At 41.4% G+C, this 26,430-nt stretch overlaps 1 protein-coding gene across 1 annotated transcript in view; it reads left to right on the top strand.

Moving 5' to 3' along the window:
• Positions 1 to 1,023: 1,023 nt before the first annotated feature.
• PNPLA4 (patatin like phospholipase domain containing 4) overlaps positions 1,024 to 26,430 on the top strand; it is a gene marked incomplete in the record, with an annotated part of 43,042 nt that continues 17,635 nt past the window's right edge. Inside the window, 4 exon segments of the mRNA XM_034757356.1 lie at positions 1,024 to 2,085; positions 9,524 to 9,708; positions 15,559 to 15,653; positions 15,837 to 15,972. Of these exon segments, the coding sequence (XP_034613247.1) occupies positions 1,953 to 2,085; positions 9,524 to 9,708; positions 15,559 to 15,653; positions 15,837 to 15,972 (549 nt within the window).

A 26,430-nucleotide genomic window follows, 5' to 3' on the forward strand; every position in this document is an offset into this window, starting at 1 on the left:
TAGAGTTTGTATTTGTAATGATATAGTTGTGTTGGTCTCAGCAGGGGATTGTGGAGCAGGGACACAGGCCAGTGGCTGCTCTCCGCCCTGTACCCCGGAAGGTCTGTGGCGTGGCGCCCAACAGCTGCCCAGGCTCCCCTGCTGGGCTCCAGCTGCCACCTGGCTGAAGGGGGTCGGGGAAAGAAGAGGGGCCGGGGCAGGCCCATGGCGAAAAGGGGATGGGCCAGGCTCATCCACTTTCAAAAAGTGGAAGGGCCATGGCCCCCTGACACCGCCCCCTCCCCCCCCCATTGCAGCACCTCTGGTCCCAGGATATTAGAAAGATAAAGTAGGGGAGGTAATATCTTTTATTGGACCAATTTCTGTTAATGAAAGAGACAAGGTTACACAGAGTCCTTCAGCTTGAAAACTTGTCTCTTTCTCTAGCAGAAGTTGGCCCAAAAAAAGATATTACTTCACCCACCTCTGTTGCTTTTCACCCACCTTGTTTTTCTAGAGCTTGTATTATCACCTGCAAAATATGGCCCAATCCCGCAATCTAATCTGTGCAAGCAGAGTCCTTATGGTTCAGTTTGCATGATATGTTACTGATTACCTTCTACATGGCTCCCGTTGTAGGGTCAGGGCCTTAACATACAGCTTCTTTTTTTAATCACTCAACTTGCTTTTGGCTTTCTGTGTTTTCCACCAGGTATTTTAAATATTATAAGTGGATGATGGGACATCTCCCTTGCATAACGTTGTAATGTCCAGCAATAAACTCATCTGGTGGTGTTGTAGCTACCTCGTTCATTACAAGTCTGTGGCAGTAAAATGATCCTTTTCTGAGCAAATCCATTTATTGTTACACCATCTGGATTCAGGGGCTACTTTGCAGAGGAATGTGGGCCACTAAACACATGTGTAGCATCCAAAGACAATGGCCTCCATTGAAAGAGGGTAGCATATTTTTTAAAACTCAGCAGTTTTGGACTGGTGTTCTGGATTACTGCAATCTAAGAGCCACACATAATGTAAGTATCTACTTAATTTATTTTTTCTATGGTATTATAGGTATTCATGGTGCTCTTTCAACAACAAGACCAGATCCCTTCCTCTAGAGTTTACTGTTTTAAGGTTTGATTAATTGAGGACTACTGGCATAAGGGATTGCAGGTTTGGACACTAACTCGAAAAAATGACCAGACTGAGGGGTGGAGGTAGGGAAGTAACAGGATATGTGACTTGCCATATAGATTTCTTGTTGTTCTAGCTTCCTTAAGAGAAAAATAAAACCTCCGTGTAGTTATAGTGTAGGAAAAATAAGATGATTACTGGTGGAAGACTAGCTGAAAGAAATAAGTGTTTAGGAGAGACTGCAGGAGGGCATGGACTGAGATGATTTGATTTACTGAAGAAGGGAATTTGTGCCTCATCCCCACACACACGAGGACTAAGACCAGAAAAAGAGGTAAAGGATTTGTTAAGGTAGGATAAGAGCATAGAACTTGAGTATCACTATGAAAGTATGCAAGGAGAAAAGCCTAAGGCTGTGGAAACATGACTGAAGCAGTGGATAGGATCATTTATGAAATAAAACTTAATCTTGGTGTTTGCACATCATGTTCTACACATGCTGCCTGTAAGTGGCATAATCTACTGTCCCTAGTTTTAGACATCTACTTAGATTAGTTTCAGCTTTGAAAGTGTAAATTATTGCATGCTGTTGTTTATTATAAAAAATAGCATATAACATGTTATATATGGTAGTGTGTTTAGACACTGTACAAATATGTAAATGACATGGAGCTTTTATTCACCTTTCTGAGGAAAACATGCCCAGCTAGTTTTAAAGAACACATCATAATTTTTCACAGGATTATTTTAAATACTTCAGAAAAAAATAAGCCGAGATTTTCCTGCAACCATTCCTTTTATTCTTTCTTTCAAAAGATTAACCTTTGATTGTCTTAATGTGGGTGTCCCAGGTACAGAATGAATGGCTGATAATGGACATGGCAACCGCTGTTGTTGCTGAGGAAGTTAAAACAGCCTATGGGAAAGGGCCCAAAGCAACATATGATGGAAGACAACTCATGATGGAAGGTATTTAATACTTTTATTCTCAGTTAAATCTCAATTATCTTGTTTTTATCATCAAGTTACTGTATAATATGGATTTAAGTATTTTGAAAAAAAGAAAAAGCAACATACAGGAATTTTTTATTACTAATAAAAAGGGGTTTTGTATTTTTTCCACAGTGCATTAAATAATAATAATTATGGTTCACTGCGGTACGTTCTGCAATTTAAAAAATAAATTTTATTCACCCAATACACTATTGGTCCAATCAAATTGAAGTCATTCTGTATACTTTATTGGGACTTGGCTGATGATTCAGAAGAAGCTTTTTTTTTATTTTTATTTTTTTTAAATATGTGGAGATATACCTAATCTCATAGCACTGGAAGGGACCCCAAAAGGTCATCAAGTCCAGCCCCCTGCCTTCACTAGCAGAGCCAAGTACTGATTTTGCCCCAGATCCCTAAGTGGCCCCCTGAAGGATTGAACTGACAACCCTGGGTTTGGCAGGCCAATGCTCAAACCACTGAGCTATCCCTCCACTCTGGAACAGTTTATTAAATAACTAGGACACAATCTGGTATTATTTTGTAGTTCTTTAGCTTGTATGGTGGTAGCATGAGGTGACTTAGTAATGGAGTCTTTATGTGCGCTTTGGGCTCATTCCAAAGCCCATTGAAATCAATGGAAGGACTCTCTTTGTCTTCAGTAGTTTTTGGATTAGAGCCTTTGTGTTTGATACAACTCATCCACTTGGGCTTCTGTGGTTTTGAAGATACACCAAAGGCTGACTCTCATAAGTATTTACCCCTATCTGGTTTCTTGATGCTTATTAAATTGATAGTTATTTTACAATCCCTGGAAAGCTGCCTCAGTGTGAGTATGGATTTGTAAATACCTTGCATCTCTTCCTTTCATGCCTTTGCTTATTTTCTCAAGGTAAAGTCCAAGTTAAATTGTAAGCTTGTTTATTGAACTAGCAGTGCATCGTAGCTAACCATCCAGTGTGCTAATGTAATATTTTAAAGCTTTTCATTTAATGCAAATATTTATCATATCTCATCTAGACTGCTTGATAGCTCTCATTCAGTATATTTTTGTTCATAAAAATGGCCCATTTGTTGGCAGTTCCTTTTTGTTAAAATTTTTGGTGAAATAAGTTTATAGCAAGTGTTAGGCTGTGGGTTGTTATTTTTAAAATATTTTTTACTATTGTTTGTGTAATGGTATTTCCCAGAAGCCCAACAGAGATAGAAGCCTCATTGTGCTTGCTGCTGTACATATACATAGTAAGAGTTAGCCCTGCCCTCAAATTTTTAGAGTGTAAGGTTACAGTCCTGCAGTACATGCAGACTCAATGAGTGAGCAAACATCCTTCATCCACCCACATGTATTACATTGCAGGATCAGGGCCTAAATAGACAAGACAGATTAAGAGAAGAAATACCAACTATATAGAAATTGATTTTTCTTTGGCTCTTAAAATAATTAAAATACATTTTCAGTTCAAATGGGTTTGTACACATAAGTAGATGTCTTCACTACTGGTTCCACTTCATTCAGGGTCTCTGCAAGTCTTTAAACAACAGTTCTATAGAACACTTAAGAAGGCTCTTGTGGCAGTAGGAGTTCAAGCAGTTCCTTTATGTCGCTGACATTGGACTCTCTTGTCTGCTTGACAGCCTTTTATTTGCAACACTGGAATTTTGAACTAGTGACCACCTTTACTGGTCAGTGGTCCAGTGTAATCAGCAAACAGGCCAGGTAAAATTGTTGCTGTTTTTATAAAGGAAGTTTTAAATGGTTATGGGGGAGAGGGGTTGTGGGGGAAGGGTTAGTTCTAAATTTGAATAGGTTTGATACATAGATGTTTTGGGGCAGAGGGAAGGGGACAGAGCTTTAAAATCAAAGGCTTAGTCATGAGTGTTTTTCATTTTAACTACTCCAGTGCTACAGATTTATAAATACCCTTATGTTTTTTGGCTCTCTTCTACCCAGAGCTGTACCCTAGGGACCCTGTTATGGCACACTGTAGAATTCTCTATGCCAGATTTGCCATTGCCTAGGGACCCTTTCTCATTAGCTAAGTTGATGCAAAGGAGCTGGTATACTGGGGTAAGCCTGTCCCAGAAAATATCCCTTGTACAGAAGCCTCCTGCTTCAAGGCATAGAGTTTGCTCTGTCTGCTCTGTTCTTGCTTCACAGAAGATGCAGGAAGGATTTTGATGCATGAGACATGGGTGAGCCAGAGGTGGGAGGGATTAATTTGAGAGTGGTAGGGTGTGTGGCCTAGGCAGGCTTGTCTCCTTGACTTTGCAATGGCTATAGGCATTCTTTATAACAGGGGCACCAGTTAGGGCAGCCCTCGGGATTGCCCTAGTTTGTGCCATGTGGCAAACCAGCCCCTAGAAGTCTCTGGGCGGGGGAAGTGGAGCTGTCTTCCCTTTATTCCCGCAACAGCACTAAGGCCTTATCTATACTACCACTTTACAGCGCTGAAACTTTCTCCCTCAGGGGTGTGAAAAAAACACACCCCTACGCGCTGCAAGTTTCAGTGCTGGAAAGTGGCAGTGTAGACCAGGGGTCGGCAACCTTTCAGAAGTGGTGTGACAAGTCTTCATTTATTCACTCTAATTTAAAGTTTTGCGTGCCAGTAATACATTTTAACGTTTTTAGACGGTCTCTTTCTGTAAGTCTATAATATATAACTAAACTATTGTTGTAAAGTAAATAAGTTTTTTTAAATGTTGAAGAAGCTTCATTTAAAATTAAATTAAACTGCAGAGTCCCCGGATCAGTGGCCAGGAGCCGGGCAGTGTGAGTGCCACTGAAAATCAGCTCACATGCTGCCTTCGGCATGTGTGCCATAGGTTGCCTACCCCTGGTTTAGACAGTGCACCAGCGCTGGGAGCTATTCCCCTTGTGGGGGTGTTTTTTTTTTTACAGCGCTGGGAGAAAGCGCTGTAAAAAAAAACTACAGAGCCAAGTTAAATCACTGTCACGGCAGCACTTTAACATTGCTAGTGAAGACATACCCTAAGATGAATCTGAACTTAAGTCATGTTTACTTGTTTCTGCATCCCTTAAATGCAGTTATGTTCTCTTTGAAAACATTGGCAAACACCAACTATCTGATGTTCCCAGATACAACAGTCAATGCCAATTTCAATGTAAATTAAACAGGAGAGGTATTTATTAATTTACAGACTAAAGCGAAAACAAAAATGTTTGGTGAAATGTAAATACTTTATCTTGGAAACGAAAATGAGGTTCTGAAAGTTGCCACTAATGTTATGGAGAAATGTAGAGGAAAACAGACTCTCCCAATGAGCTCCATAACAGACCATAGCTTTTGGTTTGAGTTAGTCTGTATCATTTTTTATATCTCTTTTTCTACATCCTTGCACTTCAAAAAGCATTGGCGTCACCATTTCAGTACACACTAGGCTTAGATTATCTCTTACATATGTAGTTATTACCAAAAAAAGCTGCTCTGATTTCAGAACAGATCTTAATTTTGTTCTCTACTTGTTACATTTTCTTCTTAAAATACACTTTCTGTAACATTTATTTTGTCTTCGTATTGTCTCAGCAATTCTACATAAAATATTCATATATATTCTCCAGTTACTTTTCTCACATATCACTTAATTTGCTTGTTATACAGCTAATTGGTTTACAGTATATCTCATCTTTCTTGAAATAGACATCTATTATTTTGTAAATTACAGCTTCACACTGGTACTTTGTGCCACAGAGAATAAAGTTCTGTGAATTAAATATGACAGTTATAAATTAGTTAGTTCTATATAGGGGAAAAATAGAGATTAAACATATTAAACATTGTCACACTATCTTCTTGATTTCTTCCTGTCATTAAAATCAGAACCAGTAGACAAACAGGGTGCAATCCTGGCACCAAAGTCAATTTGAATTTTGCCATTAACTTCAATGAATCCAGGATTTCACCTTTGGTTTCCATAAAGGAAATGAGAACAATCAGAGTAATTAAATTGAATTTTTTTGCGGAGGGGGCCCGTAGGGGATTTTTGGTAATATTGCTATGTGTCGTTAAATAGCTGCTCCCTCCTGCCAGGGAGGAGGCATCTATCCGTACAGCAGTAGTCATTGTGGATTAAGTGATACTTCTATATATTCCCCCACAAAAAAATTAGAGACAAGGTAGGAAGTGTTTTTTCAGTGAATTCCAATTAACACCATCTAAACAATACACTTTTTTTTTTTAAAGAAAGTCTTACACTTTCAACAGAAAATCTCCCATACGTTAATGATTCATTTCTGTGTTACCTGATGGATGGATGGAAGAGGTTCAGCATAGAAGTTTAAACAAAGTACAGACTTCAGTGTATAAAATGTATCAAATTGTTTCTTGATAGTGTATTGATGCTTTTTCATAGACTTTCAGCAAAAGCTTTTTAGGTATTTTTAAACCTGTATACAGAAAGGAAATCTTTTTCCTCTTCCTGCTTTTCATCCATACTAAATGAAGGAAGCATAAAGGATTTAAGCTTCTGTTAGAGGCTTCTCTTTCAAAATGCTCTATTCTTCTGGTCATTCATCACATCACCATATGAAGCCACCTAAACCTGTACTGTACACATAGGATGTGTTAGAGGCATGCAAACTAAATTTGGGAAAACAAGGAGTCTTAATGCCTAGAGAATTCAAATATTTCTTCAGGCAATGAGGATCAAACAAATCTGTCCATAGTGACTGTGTAACTGTGACACTGCACCCCATATTCTTCATAGTGATATTATTATAATATAATTATGACATAGTTATGGTGTATTTTATGCAAGATAAGTCATGTGAGGTGTCATTGGAAAGGTTATGATCTGCTGAATATGATTATCCTATTTGTATGCATGTATCATTTTTGTATCTGAAGTTAGGAATCTGTATTACAAAAGTGTTTATACCTGGGGAACGCTTACTAGGCTACAGGTTCTCAGTCTAGATGGCCCATTCAGATTAATGAGCCATTAGGAGAAGACAGTAGGCCTTAGAAGAAGCTTATCTCCCACGTGGGGGCCTTTCTGAGGACACTACAAACAGCCTCTGAGTGATGGCTGCTGTGACACTACAGGGACATGTGACCAGGTCACCTGGTACTGGTCTGAATCTTGGGATATCAGTGTTTTTCTACTGACTGGTGTGGGAACTAAGCTTTGAAACAAAGGGTTCCCACCATATGCAAAAGCTATATAAGGCAGGGGAGTGACATTATCGTGGTTCTTCACTGACTCCCCACCCAGAGTGACTCCTGGAAACACCTGAGGAACAAAGACTGAACTGGGGGAAGTGCTGGATCCAGGCTAAAGGGATTTTTAGCCTGTGAATGGAACACCTGGGGATTCCAAGCTGTAAGCTGGTGCAGCTTTCCCCTTAAGAAACTGCAGCCTGCTTGTACCCTCACTTAGGGTGAGAATTTGCTATTCATATCTGATCTATGTAGTATATTAAGCTTAATTTGCGTGTTTTGTTTATTTGCTAGGTAATCTGCTTTGATCAGTTTGTGATCCCTTTAAACACTTAAAATCTGTCTTTTGTAGTTAATAAACTTGTTTTTGCTTTATCTAAAACCAGTGTGTGGGAGTCATAACTGGGGCAGAAAACTTTGTGTATACCTCTCCACACTGAGGAAGGGGATGAATTTCATGAGCTTATGCTGTACAGTTCCCTGTGCAGCATAAGATGGTATTATTTGGGGTTTATGCTCCAGAGGGGTGCGTGCCTGAGTAGCTCGGAAGTTCCCTAGCTGGAGCCTTCCCATGCAGGGGCTGGACACAGCATCTGCGTGTAACTGCAGCTGGGTGTGTACCTACCTGTATGTGTGCTGGTGAAAGTGCAGGCTGGTCACAGCAGTACAGTATAAAGGGAGCCTAGGCTGGAGGGTTGGGGGGCTCAGTGGTACCCCAATTCCAGGTGGCACCCTGGGGGGAGTCCATCACAGTAACCTAATGTGAACATACGTTTGAGAAGCACACTGAGTTTTAACGACCTTATTATTGTAGTAACATTGGCATGCCTTGGCAACCTCAGCTAAATTTACCTTTAAAATACAATATATTCAAAGAGAATTCATTTTATAGCTTTTATTTTTGCATGATTTACAAGTCCAGTCCAAAACACACAGAAGAAGTTGCATGAAATAAGTGGATTATATAGAGATTATAAGAAATATAAATGAATATAAGGCACCCTGGCTCTCGTACCTCTACCACTATTTCTGCAAAAATCCAAGGTACTATATCTGGGCGCAACAGGGAAGTTAAAAATTAAACTTCAGCTTAATTTTCCCTTTTTACATTTTGTTAGTTTAAATTAGACCAGGATCGGCAACCTTTGGCACACGGCCCGCCAGGGAAATACGCTGGCGGGCCCGAACAATTTGTTTACCTGCAGCATCCGCAGATTTGGCTGATCGCAGCTCCCACTGGCCACGGTTCACTGTCCCAGGCCAATGGGGGCTGCGGGAAGTGGCGTGGGCTGAAGGATGTGCTGACTGCCACTTCCCACAGCCCCCATTGGCCTGGAACAGCGAACTGCGGCCAGTGAGAGCTGCGATCGGCTGAACATGTGGGCTGTGCAGGTAAACAAACCATTTCGGCCCGCCAGCGGATTTCCCTGACGGGCCACGTGGCAAAGGAATTAGACCCTTAGCTCCTTTAAAGTGCTTGTGGTGGGTTTTGTTTTATTTTTATATAACTATGGTTTGTCTCTCTTTTGTGTCTTCTATAGATTGCAACTATAACGTGTTTTCCTTTCTCTGAATAAGAAATGCCTTTTACATAAATTTCTCTCTGCATTATTAGATGCTGATGGTAGCATTTCTAAAGTAAATTAATTCCAATAATGAAAGGGGAAAAGTGTTTTTCCAAGACTATTTTAGAATCAGTACTGCACATTTAAAGTGAATATGATGACCAGATGTAATTATCTACAATTCTGAGCAATTTTAACCATCTCAGCCAGCAGCAAAATGAGTTTAAACTGTACCAATCCATCAAACAGTTTTGGAAAATGACTAGAATCATTGATTATTTTTTTAAGTTGTTTTACTAGGTCTCCAGATATGGGAAATCATATCTGTTCAATATACAGTGTTAAACTTTTTAATTTAACAGAGGAACACAACATTTATAAAAACACTTTATTAATATTTTATTGTGGATAAAAATAATTTTCCACTTGGAACAATAGAAATGGAGCAGTATTTGACTAAGCAGCATTTTGAATACAATTGCCCTGAAGTTCAAAGATGCTTTGCACCTACAAGCTCCTACTGAATTAATTGGGGATTGAAGATGCTCATCTCCTTTGAAAACAAGCCAGCTGTTTTTAGATATTGTGCTTGTGTGTGTTATATAGCAAAAAATAAATTTGTTAAAGCATTTAACTGATCCATCTCCTGATGGCAAAATTTTGTTTCCACAGCAAAAATGAAACATCTCAACCTGTCATTTGCAGCTTGTGGGTTTCTGGGTATATACCACTTGGGGGCAGCATCTGCTCTTTGCAGGCATGGTAAGAAGTTACTGAAGGTTGTGAAGGCTTTTGCAGGAGCTTCTGCAGGATCACTGGTTGCCACAGTTCTGTTAACAATGCCAGAAAACATAGAGGTAATTGAAAAGTAACTAATTCATTTAGAATGTAGTGATTTTTTAAGAAAAAACTTGAATTCCTAAAGTAAGATTTTTAGGGTGACACTATTTTTATTTGGTGACAGGTTTTGTTTTGTTTTAGTTCTTGTCTAGGAGCAGAGCTCACAACTCTTTGCTTTCCCTAACAAAGAACGTGTGTGTATATTCCTCATACTGTTTTTAAAAACGCTTACCAACTAATGAAGTATGTGCTCAATTTACATCATAAGATTATATTTAGGCTGTATAATTTTGAAGTCATATATGGATGAAGATTTGTTGAAATATGTAAAGTCATACATACACTATTTCTATTCTTGTAGTTTAGGACAGCAGTTCTCAACCGGGGATCTGCAGCCTCCTGGGGGTCCATGAGCCAGTTTTAGGGGGTCCGTGAGCCCCAAGCCCTGGTGCCCTGTGGAGCAGAAGACCCGAGACCATGGGCAGAGGTGGAGGGGAGTTCAGGGGTGCGTTGACCCCCAAACTGCAGTGCCTTACCCAGAGCAGGGCAGTCCCGGTGGCAGCTCCACACACCCCTTTTCCCCCCTCCCGAAGCCTCGCCTTCTGGCCAGGTCGGTGGTCGGAAGCTGGAGCTGGGCAGTGTGGGGTGGCTGCTGCTCTGACAGGTTTCATGGAGGGGGCAGTGTAGCGCTCCCTCGTCTCCCCCTCTTGGTGCCCAGGGCTGTGGCTGCTCCTCAGCTCCCAGCCCCTTTTGACTGCTTGCACAACCAGTAAGAGCCGCCCAGACGTGGGGACCTGGTTCCGCAGAGTCTTCAGGCAGCAGTGACCATGTGGGAAGGGGTGTCTCCTGGCAAAGCCCCTAGCTACCCCTCTCCCTGCACCCTGAGCTCTGCCCCCCACCTATACACAGCCCCTAGGATCCCTCTTCCTGCACCCTGAGTGGTTTTTAAACTTTTTGAGCTGAACCCGTCACCTTTGAGTTATAATTTTTGGTTGCGCCTCCCCCAACCCAGACAAGCTGGGTGATCTGCTGAGGTTAGTCGGGGGGTGGAGGTGGCGCTCCCTTTCCGAGCCCCACTGCGCGGAGCTGGCTTTCCGAGCCCTGCCGGCCCTGCCCCACCCCCACCCCAAATAGAAGTCAAACTACACCTATGCCCGTGCTCCCAGCCCAGGGGCTGGAGCCCTGACGCCCTTCAGGGCAGAAGCCCAGAGGGGGGCCCCCCAGCGCCTGAAACCCAGAGCCCCCAATCCTCACCACCACCCCCCGGGCCTTGGAGTTTTTATAGCATGTTGGGATGGGAGCGGGAGGCTCAGAAAGAAAAAGGTTGAGAACCCCGGGTTTAGGAGACAGTATGAGGGAAGTGATGAGTGAGATTTGTGCTGGTGATATGCTTAATTTATTAAAGTTTGCTGTAGAGAGGTAATCAGTTTCTGTTCTAGGCTGGTAGTTACAGCCAACTGCTGACACTGTTCAGTAAACATGTCTGCTGTCCTTGTAAGGAAGGAGATATAAGGAACAGACAGGTGCTTTCTTACTTGACTGATATTAACACACGCAGTTATAGGCTTTGATTCTCTATTTTGTCCAAGATCTGATTAGGTGGAGCAAAGGGTGGAGAAGTGGTGGGATCTTTGCAGGAAGCCGATTGTTGCTTTCTGATTCAGGACCATGTGGCCTTGCAGAATTTGGGGCTGTCCCTGTATGCCAATGTAGGATGATGCATAGCAGAGCTCTGCTCTGCCATTCCCCTTACCTGTTCCACCCAGGCTTTAACCCCCCAACCCCCCAAATACTCCCTCCTCCTTTGGCTGGAAGTAGGGAGGGAGACAGTTGGTGAAGCAGCAGAGTTGTCTGGTGGAGAGTTCTCTGCAACAGCAGTTCTCCACTGCTACCTCGGCTGGTTGAAGGCCACTTTGCACTTCTTATGGAGCCAATGTCAGCTAATCCAGGCCAGCGTAGGTGTTTAACTACTGTGTAGACATACCTAAAAGGGTTTAGTTTTCAATACACATAACTACCAACAAAGTATTTTGCCTCTCTTATTTCTTTGTGAAATGACTGAATACAGCATTGAAGAAGACCAAACCTTGCTAAACATTGAAATATTGAACATTTAATATCAATGTGTTAGGCAATGATAAAACATCAATTTTGATATTATCAGGAAAATATTATTTGAGGGATCAGATGGAAAATAAACTCTGTCACAATCTCTTGGTTTTCCCATTTTGTCACCTTGTTTGGGGCCTGAACAAGGGCTATTTGTCTGAAGCTCTAGTCAGCAAAGGGGTATGGCATTGGCAGACTACAGAAATCAGATAGATGAAATAGTAAAATTGATATCTTCCTCCTTCTTAAAGAGGGTTTCCTGTCTTTTATTAATAAGGTGCACAGGCTAGGGGTCCTGTTGAACTGAGACTGAAAAAGTTGCTCACCAAGGGCGAATGGAAAACTAGGATGCATAAATTGGCTGAGATTAGCTACGTCTATTTCTCTCTTCTGTTGACTTGAACTTAAAATTCTATTGCTCTGTTCACTTCTTCCTTCTGGCCTCTTTCCTTTGACTGGTATCAATTTCAGCTATCTCACGTACCCTGCCTCCAACCTTTTTTCTCTTTATCCAGTGGGCAGAATATTGGATACACTTACTTGCCCAGATAAGTTTCCAAGCTGTATTAAGTTGTAAAGTTGTGAAAGAACAACCATAATATTTTTTACAAACATTTCAGAGTTACGAGCAACCTCCATTCCTGAGATGTTCATAACTCTGAGGTTCTATTGTATCTCTTAATTCCCATGGATGTTACCCAAAGACAGTTCAGTCTTGTGGATAGAATGAGTTTCATTCAAATGTTGTACTTCTGTTGAAATTTCTATTCAACTTTTCTGTCACTAATTATATATTCTTACCATTAGCAAAAAAGATTCCATCTGAGCCAAAACATGAACAAAGAATGTTACAAAGAATATTCCAACATAGACATATGTGATATCCATAAAAGCAACTTTGTTAGAAAAAGTTAGTTTTTTTTCCAAATATGGCTAAGTTAGACAAATCATAATTAGGACTCTCTCCCACCCCTGATTTCAGAGCTCTCGTGTGGGTTTCTGAATCTGAGGAGAGAGTCTAAAAGTGAGGTGAGCTGTAATTAGTGCTTGGTGAATAATGGACTTTTTCAGTTTGCTGTAAAATTAAAAAAATAAAATAAAAAAAGTTTTGTTTTGCGTTGAACTGAAAAAGTTTTTGGAAAACTTCCTACAAATCAAAACATTTCAAGAACATCAAAATAAAACATTTTGACCCCAAAACTTTTATTTTAACTTTCAGGCATTTTGATTAAAACAAAAGAAAGGAGGACTAGATTCACAACATGGGTAGTGAAGAAGTGGTGGCTCAGCTCCCTTGTAAGCTTTAGTCCAGTGATTAGATCACTCACTTGGGATGTGTGAGGTGCCGAATATGATATTCAAAAGTGCCTAAGCAGGTTAGGCACTTAACTTCCATTAGTTTCTTCATCTTTAGGCATATCAATACTATGTCACTTTTGAAAATGGATCTTAGGCTCCTAAGTCACACTGATGCTTTTAGATATTTTAACAAATATCTCATTACCATAACTTTGAGTAGTCGTAAAAGGGAGATGTTCTTTTTGATGGCAAAAGTGAATAATTCTTCTTATGAATAGATCCTTTCATATAAAACAATAGCCTATAATACTGAATTCACATAGTGTGTCCACACTTATTCACTTGAAATGAACAGGTGATCTGGAATTGGTAATGCTCTATAGAGCCCAATTTATGTCAGTAGTTCCTATCTGATATCTGTTTGACCTATGAGAAATAAGTTGATCTCTGACATGTTAAAGTGAAGATTTGTTTCTAGTACAAATATATCACAGTTAGCATTAATTCACACATATGTTGCCAATCTATACAGAGAACCTGAGTAGGGAGACTAAATTTTCCTCTGTCACTTAGGTGGATTGCTTAGGTGGGCCAGACACATTCAAGGTATGGGGAAGTTTTACTGCTTCCAATGGTATATATCTCTTCTGTGGATAGGATGCCTTCTGTTTTCAGGGCTGTCAATCTTTACCTTTTCCGAGCATTGATTTTATCACATGTAACCAAAACAAACAACAAAAATCCCTGTGACCGGATATCTCCAAATGGTTGATCCAAGTCTTTATTTTTAATTTATTTATTTATTGCAACAAATTCAGTATTTCATCATGCAGGAAGCTATTAACCAAAGAACCCTAAACTATTTATAGACCACTCGAATGTACAACTGAACACTTAAAGTGCATTTAGGTACAACATGTTTCTTGAAAACCAGTTTTGAAAACTGGATTGCAGGTTCTTCAAGACACTAGAATCGGAACAGCTCTTTTCACAAAATGGTATAGGAATTCATACAAATACAGTTTTGCTAATCTCAGGCATTCAAAGTTAGACCCTCTGAAAATGATTTTAAAAGCAAATAAATACTGGGTTCTTTTTATTTGCCTTCTGACAGTTGAGCTTCTGACATTTTAGGGTTCACATTTCTAAGCTTTGATCTGCAACTATGAGGTTTGGAAACTTCCTTTAAAAAAAAATATTCTTCCCTTTATAACATGACATCAGGACCTGGAACTTTAAGAAAAACACTAGATGTTGCAAGACTTGTCAATAAAATGGTGAGAGATAGCAGTATATTCAATACTTGCAAGTAAATATGAATTTAATATGTTGTCTCAAAAACATATTTACTGTACATAAAGTAATTGTGTTCAGCAGCTTCAGAAAACTGGCCCTTAGTCAGGCCCACCAATGTGGGAGTGGGGAGGGGGCAATTGCCCAGGGGCCCAGGCGATTTAAAAGGGTCCAGGGGCCCGTGGCTGCCTTTTAAATTGCCCGGGCGGATCACAGGGCTCCTAGGCACACATGGTGTGGTACCAAGCGAGCATGTGGAAGCTCTGGCCGTACCGGAAGAACGCCCATTGACTGTTCTGCCCTGGGACCTGGAATTGCTGTTGGCGGGCCTGCCCTTAGTTACATGTAAGATTGAAATTATTGGGGTGTTTTTACAGGATCAGAATTATGGAAGTCCTGAGGGGTAGTAGGCTAGGCTGTCAAATCTCTTGTGGATCAGATGCAATATTACCTTTATTCCATTTTAAATTGCTTGTATTTACTGCAGATTGGTTCTCAGAATGTCTTTTATGTGTCAGTTTTGCCTACCCACTTCAGTTGTCATCAGTTCTTGTTAATTTTTCCCAGTAACTGCAGAAATTTTGCTTTTTCATCAGTGAGGAAGGAGCCTTTAAATACTTTTTTCAGTCTTTCTTTTTATACAGCTGTCTTGAAATACCTCATTTATATTGTTATTGTTTAAGTGAATTTTAAGACGTCACTTTCCATTGAAATTCCCTGATATAAAAGCTAACTTCTGCAATGATGCATGTCAGTGGATTCCTCATCTAATGGGTGATATTCATAGAAAATAAATAGCATACCTTTGGGATTTTTTCTTTCACCTGATATATATATCCCAAAAGTATGCTGTTTATTTTCTATTAATATATAAAACTTTCTCTTACATTATTTCCCATATGGTGTACACAAGTGAGATGGTATGGTGTGGAAAAGTAATTCATTTATCTTATCCACATATGCTTTGCCTGTAATGGGACATGAGCAAACATAGACTTCATCAGTTATCTTGTAACTCCTTTTTGGTAAAGTAAGCTCTCATCAATTAATATGCTATGGGTAAAGCATTACAGTACAATTATTTATAATTAACATTTTGTGTAATTCAGGTGGACATGGTTTTTAATAATTACAGAACCTTTCATACTAAGCATTTTAATTTTCAGGAATGCGAGGAGTTTACCTATAAGTTTGCAGAGGAAATTAGAAAACTGTACTTTGGTGCAGTGACACCAGGTTATGATTTCATGACAAGACTTAGGTATGTATCTCAATGTACTTTTCTAAGTTCAGTTCTATATAAAACTCAAAATTAGTGAAAATAGTGAGAAAGTATAGAAGGCTATTTGTACAATGGAAAGCTCAGCTTTCTTCTGCTTCTAAAATATTTCTAAGCTGTTCAGTAATTAATGGTGAATAATGTTAATCATTTTCTTTATTATAGGGCAGGTATAGAGTCTTTTCTTCCTTCTAATGCTCATGAGATAGCAGAGAATCGTCTCTATGTATCAATCACCAACACTAAAAATGGAAAAAATTATTTGGTTTCAAATTTTGCCTCCAGGGAGGATCTCATTAAGGTAACGAAGTTGCATATCACTTCTGTAAATGAAACTGCATGCCTGTCTCCCAAGGTCTGTAACGTTTTTTGTTTTTTTTTTTTTAATTGGATTAAATCCTGTTCCTTTTACTCATTTGAGTAATCTAACTGACTTCAGTGGGACTGCCCACATAACCAAGGCAAGCAAAAATATAGTGGCACAGCAGCACCACTATAGTTAAGGTTGTGTCACAACTTCTGTTTAAAGGTCAATGTTTTTAAGTCTTCTAAAATCAACATGCTTAATCAGATTCCTTTCAAATGTGTTGTGCCTCATGATCGTGCAGTTACCCAGATTTGGGCTAGGAGTTCCAGAGATTCAAAACCAAAAAAAAACTAGCCATTTTTCAAAAAGTTTCTAGTGTGTTTTTGTACAGAGCAGGAGCTCAAACTATTGATGTGATGCAGCTCAGTTGGTCTCAGTCTGTTGAGTTTTATCCAAAGTTGTGCATAACGCTCACTTAATCTTTGTGAGACCCAAACTGAGAACAGTATTTAAGAAAATGTACATTATTTACAGAGTGCATGCAACAATTCAGAAAAATACCTACAAGATTTACATTCCTGCCATTTACTCTAGTACATAAGAATGGCCATATTGGGTCAGACTAATGGTTCATCTAACACAGTATCCAGTGTCTGTCAGTGGCCAGTGCCAGATGCTTCAGAGGGAATGAACAGAACAGAGCAATTTATCAAGTGATCCATCTCCTGTCATCCATTGCTATCTTCTGGCAGTCAGAGGTTAAGGGATACCCAGAACATGGGGTTGCATCCCTGCACATCTTGGCTAATAGCCATTGAGGGACATATTCTCCATGAACTCACCTAATTCTTTTTTGAATCCAGTTATAGTTTTGGCCTTCACAACAACCCATGGCAATGACTTGCATAGGTTAACTGTGCATTATGGAAACAAGTTTGTTTTAAACCTGCTGCCTTTTAGTTTCATCAGGTGACCCCTAGTTTGTGTTATGTGAAGGCATAAATAATACTGCCCTATTCACTGCCTTCATACCATTCATGATTTTATACACATCAATTATATCACTCCTTAGTCTTCTTTTTTCTAAGCTGAACATCACAGTCTTTTTAATCTCTCCTTGTATGGAACTGCTCCATATCCCTAATGATTACTGTTTCCCTTCTCCGTACTTTTTCAAATTTTAATATATCTTTTTTGAGATGGGACAACCAGAATTGCACTCATTATTTAGGTGTGGGCATACCATGGATTTTTATAGTGGCATTATGATATTTTCTGTTTTATTATTTATCACTTTCCAATGGTTCCTAACAAGTTTAGCTTTTTTGACTAGTGCTGCACATTGAACGGGTGTTTTCAGAGAACTATTCACAATGACCGACAAGATCTTTCTTGAATAGTAACAGCTAATTTAGAGACGATCATTTTGTATGTATAGTTGGGATTATTTTTTCCAATGTGCAGTACTTTTCACTTATCAACACTGTAAGTGCTTTAAAATCTGATTGGTTAGTAAGGTTGCTTTGAAATTTGGTGTGTGTCATGGGGATGCAGGATAACGTTATGATCCAAATTTGGGGTCATTTGACTGAGTGGTTCCTGAGTGACAGAAACCCCCTGTCATGGGGTGAATGTACCCCATACTGGCCCAGCAACCACAGTGTTAATACAGGCACTGCTGGCCGCTGCTGATTGGAAGCCTCGAAGCAGCTGGGAGGATAAAGGGGCCGGGAAGCAGAGTGGCAGGGCAGTTACCAGAGAAGTGAGCAGGCTGGAGAAAAAAGCTCCTGCCAGCAAACTACTAAAGAGCGTTCCAGAAACAACAGTCCAGGAGGGGATAAACTGATCAACAGGATGGAGAGCCTGCAAAGAACCAGGGAAAGGTAGGAAAAAGATCAGGGCATTGTCAGAGTCGAAGAACCCTGATTTCGCTTACCTGACTTGAAGGCCCTGAGCTGGAACCCAGTGGAGTAGGCGGGCGTGGGTTCCCATACCAACCCCCTGGCGGACTTGGAAGCCCAAGAAAAGCTTGTCAGACTCCTGGGCACCAGGACTGGACTCTCAGTCCTGTGCTAGGTAAGCTCTAGGGCTGTGCTATACTTGGCCAGAGGGGCGCTGTTGCACTCATGCACCATCCCATACCCCACTTTCCCCAAAATAAAAAAAATTGGTTTCTTTCTGCTGCCTTGTACTGTTAAACTGAGAGATACCAATGACTGGAGGAACCACAGCCCTTGTGGAGATAGATGGCTGTGAGATCATTCTTTAATTAATACATTTAAGGATGAGCTAAAAGCCTCCACTAAGATAAAAGGAGTTTTTGACTGAGTGGCTGGAGGTTGACCAGCCTGTTTATTATTCTGCTGTGTTCATAATAAACCTTCCCATAAAATAAAAACATGTTATATTTTAACAGAAACAACTGGTCACAAACAACATTATTGAATCTTTACTGCACAGAAACATCAGTGAGTGTTCACTAACTGCAATGGCACATTCCCTTGAACTACCCAGCCATGCATGAAGTGGCTTCATAGAAACCTTGTGATTAGCTCATCCTTAAATTTGTTAATTTGAGTCATGGGTGGTAATTCTATTGTGAGTAATCAAAGTATCTGGGGGGGGGGGGGAGAATAGTCATGTGATTGCTTCCTGGAATGGGAGGAGAGGGGTATTAGGGAGCAGAGGAGTGGGTAAATAAGGTGTCAGAGGGTTTGGGGGCTGCAGTGAGTAAAGTTTTACCCATGGTACAGTATGGCACCCATTAAGTTTCTGAGGAACCCCAGGGAGTGATGTGTAAGAACAAGTTCACTTCTTTGCCTGTGCAATCTGGTAGGATTACAGTGCATAAGCACCAATAAAGAAGAAAAAACATTAGAAGGTTTCTGTGAAGACACTTCATGCATGCCTAGGTAGTTCAAGGGAATGTGCCAATGCCATTGGTGTTAGTGAACATCCACTGATGTTTCTGTGTAGTAAAGATTTAATAACTCATGTTGTTAGCAGCAGGTCTAACCAAAATTTTTGTTACATCAAGTGGAGAGGAACCAGGTACAAAGGACTTTGTGGTAAGAGGACAGGAGAGGGATTGCTGCTGTTGAGGGAGCAGGGAAATGAGGACATGTAGGCAAGCCTTGGACTGTCTGGGAAAAGCTATGTTACTATTTTCTGAGAACGGGGGGGAAGGGAGGGGAAGTGGCTACTTCTTGATCTCAGCGCAGATTTATGTGGTGTTTCCAAAGACACACAGGATGGAAGTTTCAAACTGACTGAGTAGATACCTTGACTCCTGAGGGAAAATGAATTTGAGCGCTGCCAGGTTCGCCAACATGTGGATTCTGGTAGATTCCTGGATCACAAGGTTACTGAAGTTTGCAGGAGAGCAAGGAGTAAACCATGACATGGGAATTGCTGACTATGGGCTGATTGGAGTGGAGAGAGGTGACCTATGTTGGCATCATGTTTTGCCCACTCTGGAGCATCTAACTGATGGCTTAACAGGTTGTCACCTACCTAGAGCAGGGGTGGGCAAACTTTTTGGCCCAAGGGCCATAACTGGGTATAGAAACTGTATGGCAGGCCATGAATGCTTACAAAATTGGGGTTGGGGTGTGGGCTCTGGCTGGGGGTACGGGCTCCGGGGTGGGGCCAGAAATGAGGAGTTCAGGATGCGGGAGGGGGCTCTGGGCTGGAGGAGGGGTGTGTGTGGGGGTCAGGTGAGGGCTCCAGCTGGGGGTGTGAACTCTGGGGTGGGGCTGGGGATGAGGAGTTTGGGGTGCAGAAGGGTGCTCTGGGCTGGGACCAAGGGGTTTGGAGGGCGGGAGGGGTATCAGGGTTGGGGCAAGAGGGAGTGGCTCAGGGTGAGGCTCAGGTGGTGCTTACCTCAAGTGTCTCTCGGAAGCAGCAACACATCCCCCCTCTGACTCCTACGCGGAGGCGCGGCCAGGCAGCTCTGCTGCACGCTGTTCCGTCTGCAGGCGCCGCCCCTGCAGCTCCCATTGGCCGTGGTTCCTGGCCAATGGGAGCTTCAGGGGCAGCGCTTGGGATGGCGGCAGCGTGCAGAGTAGAGCCAGAGGGGGGACATGCCGCTGCTTCCGGGAGCCGCACGGAGCAGCCCAGAGCTCCAGAGTGGGGCAAGCCCCAGACCCCGCTCCCCAGCGGGAGCTCGAGGGCCGGATTAAAGTGGCTGGTGGGCCGGATCTGGCCCATGGCCTGTAGTTTGCCCACCCCTGATCTTGAGGTTGTGGTGATTCATTTGGGAGACAATGATCTGCGTCTTATTCCTGATGTGCATTTCATGTGTTATATTAAGAGCGGATTAAGACTGCATCAGAGATTTGTGTCCAGCAGCAGTGATTGATTTCTCTGAGTTGGCTGAGTGTCTGAGTAACTGCTACAGTGACAATATGATTAATATTAATAAATGTTCGTAGAACATTAAATCAGGAAATTGGAGGGCTTATTGCTGACTGAAAATATTTACTGTATGGCAAAGAAATTGCAAGCTCTGCCACCTCCCTCTTTCTCAGAGATGGGGTACATCTGTCGGGCAGGTTCTCTCTCTCTCTCTCTCTCTCTCTCTCTCTCTCCAAACTCCACTGTCCAGCCATTCTGAGTCATGCAAAGATACATGTAGACCTTACTGGTCAACTACAAACATTGCAGTCGGCACATGGCTTGGTGCTTGAACTGTGCCATGAGGTGGCTGTGGAGCAGCACAAGAGCCAGCTGAACCATGCTGCTGGCCCACATATCATTCTGGCCATGAGCAGTTGGTCCTGCTCCCTGTTCGTCCTCTTTATCCCGGAACTTCTGGAGCTGTCCCTCCTCATGGAGTGTGCCCCTCTCCTCCTTCACTTTCTTAAAAGCCTTGGTCCTTCTCCTCCTGATCCCGCTGCTGGCTAATTGTGACACTCCGAATCCTAGGTGAGAGGCTTGGCCCAGCAGGTGAGGAAGTGTCTGCCAATGGAATGAAACAGTAAATTAATTATATTGCCATTGCGGGAAGGAAGAGAATCTCCACATTTCGCTTTCTTTCTGTACACAAGCACAAATTTGCAGTGTTTTGGAATGCTTATATCATTCCTTCATGAATTCTCATATATAGTCACTTTCTTATCTACCATTGGGAGCCTTGTGCGCACACACACACACTGTAGTAGGTAACATTGATTTTACTTTAATTAAAAGAAAAAAGTTGGATCTAGCTGAGAGATGATGGGTTAAAGTCATGTCTCAGGAATATTTACCAGTACTGGCTTAGACTTTGTTTCATGCAAGGGAAGCTCTCTAATTTCTCAGAAATATGAGAATGGGGAAAAAAAGTAATTTTCCTGGCAAGTGGCAGGGTCCCATCAGTGCATGCAAAGGACCTGGTGATTGTGAAGGGGTTCACTTGCTGCTCGAGTGCTTTCTTGTAGCCAGGCATGGTACAGCAGCTCTTTCCCCATATGGTACCCCTTGCTGACAGTCGCTCTGTCAGTGTAGTGGTCTCTGTTCCCGCAATTTGGCCTTCCAGTCAGGTCAAGCTTTATTCCACCCCATCTGGGTTAACAGAGAATCCAACCTAACTGTAGTCCAGTGACTTGACAGCCAGTTTTCTATCTGTCTCTGGGCTCTGTGTTCTTTATGCCCCTTACCTCAAGGGCTTTCACCACAACTTCTTCAATGGCTGGTAGGGGAGCCCTCCCTCTTCTCTAGGTTCCAGCTCACAGCCAAGGTCTACTCCGTCAGACTCCTTGCTGCTTCCCTGCACTCTTCTATCCCCTAGAGTGATTGCAGACTCTCTTCCTGCAGCCCTTTTCTGGTACAAATTTCCTGGCTTTATAATCACCATCCAGCCCCTCCCCAGCCGGGTTTCATCATTAATTAAGCCTGGCTGTCTCTCAGAAAGTACTGGCAGGTATGTTAGTTAGCCTCGGGCCGACAATAACCCCTTGAATGTCTGTGTGAGGTACACCCCCATCACAGTGACTTAACAGCCCATTGGTGAGTGCAGTGGTTTAGTAAGCTACCAGGGGGTCTCAGAAAGTTCTCTCTACCCAGAAATCTAAAACATTGTCTTGAATTCCTGCTCCATGAAACATTTTCATTAGGGCTGTCAATTAATTGCAGTTAACTCATGCCATTGACTCAAAAAATTAATTGCGATAAAAAAATTAATTATGGTTAATCGCACTGTTAACCAATAGAATACCAATTGAAATGTATTAAATATTTTTGAATGTTTTTTCGTTTTCATATACATATTACAAAACAATACAAAGTGTACAATGCTCACTTTATATTATTTTTATTGCAAATATTTGCACAGTAAAAATGATAAACAAAAGAAATAGTATTTTTCAGTTGTCCTCATACAAGTACTGTAGTGCAATCTCTTTATTGAGAAAGTGTAACTTACAAATGTAGATTTTTTGTTACATAACTGCACTCAGTGTAAAACTTTAGAGCCTACAAGTCTACTCAGTCCTACTTCTTGTTCAGCCAATCTCTAAGACAAACAAGTTTGTTTACATTTATGGGAGATACTGCTGCCTTCTTTTTGTTTACAATATCACCTGAAAGTGAGAACAGGCATTCGCATGGTACTTTTATAGCCAGCGTTGCAAGGTATTTATGTGCCAGATATGCTAAATATTCATATGCCCCTTCATGTGTCGGACACCAAGCACATGTTCGTTTTAAGAACACTTTCACAGCAAATTTGACAAAATGAAAAGCAAGGTACCAGTGTGAGATTTCTAAAAATAGCTACAGCACTCGACCCAAGTTTTAATAATCATAAGTGTCTACTAAAATCTGGGAGGGGCGAGGTGTGGAGCATGCTTTTAGAAGTCTTAAAAAGAGGATCACTCAGATGCAGAAACTACAGTACCCGAACCACCCAAAAAGATAACCAACCTTCTGCTGGTGGCATCTGACTCAGATGATGAAAATGAACATGCGTTGGTCCGCACTGCTTTGGATCGTTATCGAGCAGAACACGCCATCAGCATGGACGCATGTCCTCTGGAATAGCGGTTAAAGCATGAAGGGACATATGACTGTTTAGCATATCTGGCACATAAATATCTTGCAACGCCGGCTACAAAAGTACCATGCGAATGCCTGTTCTCACTTTCAGGTGATATTGTAAAGAAGAAGCAGGCAGCATTATCTCCTGTAAATGTAAACAAACTTTTTGCCTGAGCTATTGGCTGAAGTAGGACTGAGTGAACTTGTAGGCTCTAAAGTTTTACATTGTTTTATTTTTGAATGCAGTATTTTTTGTACATAATTCTACATTTGTAAGTTCAACTTTCATGATAAAGAGATTGCACTATTGTATTAGGTGAATTGAAAAATACTATTTCTATTGTTTTTTACAGTGCAAATATTTGTAATAAAAAATAAATGTAAATTGAGCAGCATATACTTTGTATTCTGTGTTGTAATTGAAATCAATATATTTGGAAATGGAGAAAACATCCAAAATATTTAAATAAATGGTATTCTATTATTGTTTAACAGCGTGATTAATTGGAATTATTTTTTTTAATCACGTGATTAATTGCAATTAATTTTTTTAATCATTTGACAGCCCTAATTTTCATACATCACCTTCCAGGAGTGGAACAAAATAAGGACCACAATTAACAAATTTTTGGATTAGAATGCAGACTATTATTAGCGGTAGAGTGGATTCGTACCAACTCCCCCTCCCCAGTCTGGAAACAGAAAATCCAGGGTGAGGCACGGCAAAAGATTGCTGCTGCATAAAGAATCATGGCCTTCCAAGGAGAAAATAGAATGAAAAAGTATATAAAGTAGATATTGTTGTTGCTATATGGGACAATAATTTGCTACCCAAAGCATACATCTATAGCATTGGCATTGCTGATACAACAAAAAGCTGTAATTGCAAAAATATGCAGCACTCATGCCTGTTATCTACACCATCTTCCTTTTGGTTCCCTGGAGCTGGCAGTAGCCAATGGGAAATAATTGCATACACTCCAGGTGCAATAAATGTGTTAGTTTTACCTGCACTAAATGGTGGAGGCAGTAGTTGTGCCTGCTTGGTAAAGGTGTGTTTCTGGGACATGAGGACATCTGGATTAATTTGAGATATCTGTGATTTTGATATGAAATCTATGTTTTGCACCTTCTGATGTGAGCAAAGGAAAGATCTGCATGTGTACCTTCAGGATCCAGTATGCATCATTTCAGTGTAGAATTGTCTATGTTATATAATTAGCAGGACAAGGATCTTACTACAAAGGATATTGTCAGTGGTGAGCTGGGATACAGGAGCAGTCTAAGCATTTATTATCTGCATGCACTCTGGGTGAAGTGTGTAGTCTGTCCAATGTAGCTGTACTGAACTCTAGAGGCATTAGTGAGGTGTGTTTACGAGATCTGTGGATTACTTTGAGGGATGTGACAGAGTAGTGATTGTGATATGAGAAGATCTATGTTTTGCACCCTCTTATGTCCGAGAAAAGAGAAGAGGTGCATGTGTACCTTCAGGATGCAGTAAATCTCATTTCCATACAGAATTAGGTAGATTATGTCAATAGCAGGGCATAAGGCTTGTACTACAAAAGATATTGTCAGCAGTGAGAGGAATATGAGAGGATTGTAATAGTGAAAATGTAAGTTGAAATGGCATCCTGTGAGTAAGTATAAAGGAATTGTAAAAGGCATTATAAATTGCACACATGTGGATTCTTTCTAAGGTGTTGGCTAAGTATGCGAGTGTACCCCAGAATCTGGAACCTCCTATATATAATAGTGCCAAGGACCAGTATGCGGATGTGTTATGTGCATATTGAGGTAATATGCTCAAAGAGGATGGAGGGAAAGTGGTGTGGGCAACCTTTTATTTTTCTTTTTTGTCCTTTAATAGTGATAGATGGAATCCTGTGGATGAGTGAAGGGCTTAAAAGGAGGTGAAGAACTCCTGTGGAGTTGGCAGAGTAAAGGTTTGTGTGTTAATGGGGTATATTAGGACACTGCTGAAAGAGGGTAGAGTTAAGTTTTCCTGGGAAACTTTAACTGCATTTCCTGGTTTTCAGAAGTCTGCGTTTTGCTCAACTCAGCATTATGCTAGGGCACAACATGCCACCAAGCAACTTTAACTCTGTGTTCTCATAGGCTTTTTCTATTGAATTTGGCCCGGTGTTTCTGTAAATTTTGCTAAAAAGAATTCCTTAAATGTATGTATGTCCCTTTACTTTCTTCTTAAATATTTGTTTCATGAGTTTCTCTTATTCACTGGAACCCACTTAAAAAAAAGAGAACATATGGTTGCCAGTGTTGAAGGTAGATCAGGATACTAGAGGGAGTTCACTATGTTTAGTCACTGCCTTCATGGATCTTGGTGTCAGTGTAGCATTGTATCATCTCATGGTAACAGGGCAGAATAAGAGGAAAAGAAGGGCATATCTAAAGGAAATTCTTGTGTTCAAACAGGCCTATACACCACGAAAAAAAAAATGTGCATGTGTACAGTATGTTGAGCTCAGAGGGGCCACATCTCTGGTACTTTCCAACATTTTCTTCTAAATGCCATCATGTAGACTTGGTCACGATTGTGAATGTGTGCTGATCTGAAAACAAATAGGAATGAGGATTCTTGGGGTAGCTGGGGAAGGGGTTCTTCCCCAAAACCTCTTAAAATATTGGATGCAATCTTCTGTATTTTAGGCAATATTTGGAAAACATTTATTCAAAATCTATAGGGGGTGGATGGGGCAACCAGTGGCATGTTTGGAAGGTTTCCTTCTTTCCCTGTCTTCCTGAGCATCTGTTAGAGTCAATTGGAGCTGCTGGATGTTCAGCACTTAAAAATCCAGCTACTTGTTTAGATCTCGAAATATGAATTTAAGTGCCAGTTTTGAAAATCTTGCTAAATCTGGCAGTATTCAAAATTGGTGGGCTATTTTTGTTGAAGAAGAAAGCAGAGAACTTCAACTGTCTGAAACTGAATCTGAGCATGAAAGAGATGGTGCAGATGGGTAAAGGAAAATATTTTGAAGAATTTGCTGCCAGTGTACAGTCTCCTTTGGTTGAAGGTTCATATCCACAGTTGGCAGGGCCGGCTCTAGGCAGCAGCAAAACAAGCTGGTGCTTGGGGCGGCACATTTTTAGGTGCGGCATGGCCGGCGCCAGAATGCCGCCCCTAAAAATGTGCCCCGGCCGCCCTAGCTCACCTCCGCTGCTGCTGCCACGGCGCGCGAAACAGCTGATTTGCGCGCCGCTACTTGCCCTCCCTCCCAGGCTCTCAAGCCTGGGAGGGAGGGGGAGCAGCGGCGCGCAAATCAGCTGTTTCGCATGCCGGGGTGGCTCGGGGTCTCCCCCTCCCTCCCAGGCTCTCAAACCTGGGAGGGAGGGGGAGAAGCGGCGCCCGCGCCGCGGCCACGCAAAGGTTTCCCCTCCCTCCGAGGCTCTCAAACCTGGGAGGGAGGG

Source organism: Trachemys scripta, chromosome 1 (genome assembly GCF_013100865.1).
Source record: "Trachemys scripta elegans isolate TJP31775 chromosome 1, CAS_Tse_1.0, whole genome shotgun sequence".
Lineage (NCBI taxonomy): Eukaryota > Metazoa > Chordata > Testudines > Emydidae > Trachemys > Trachemys scripta.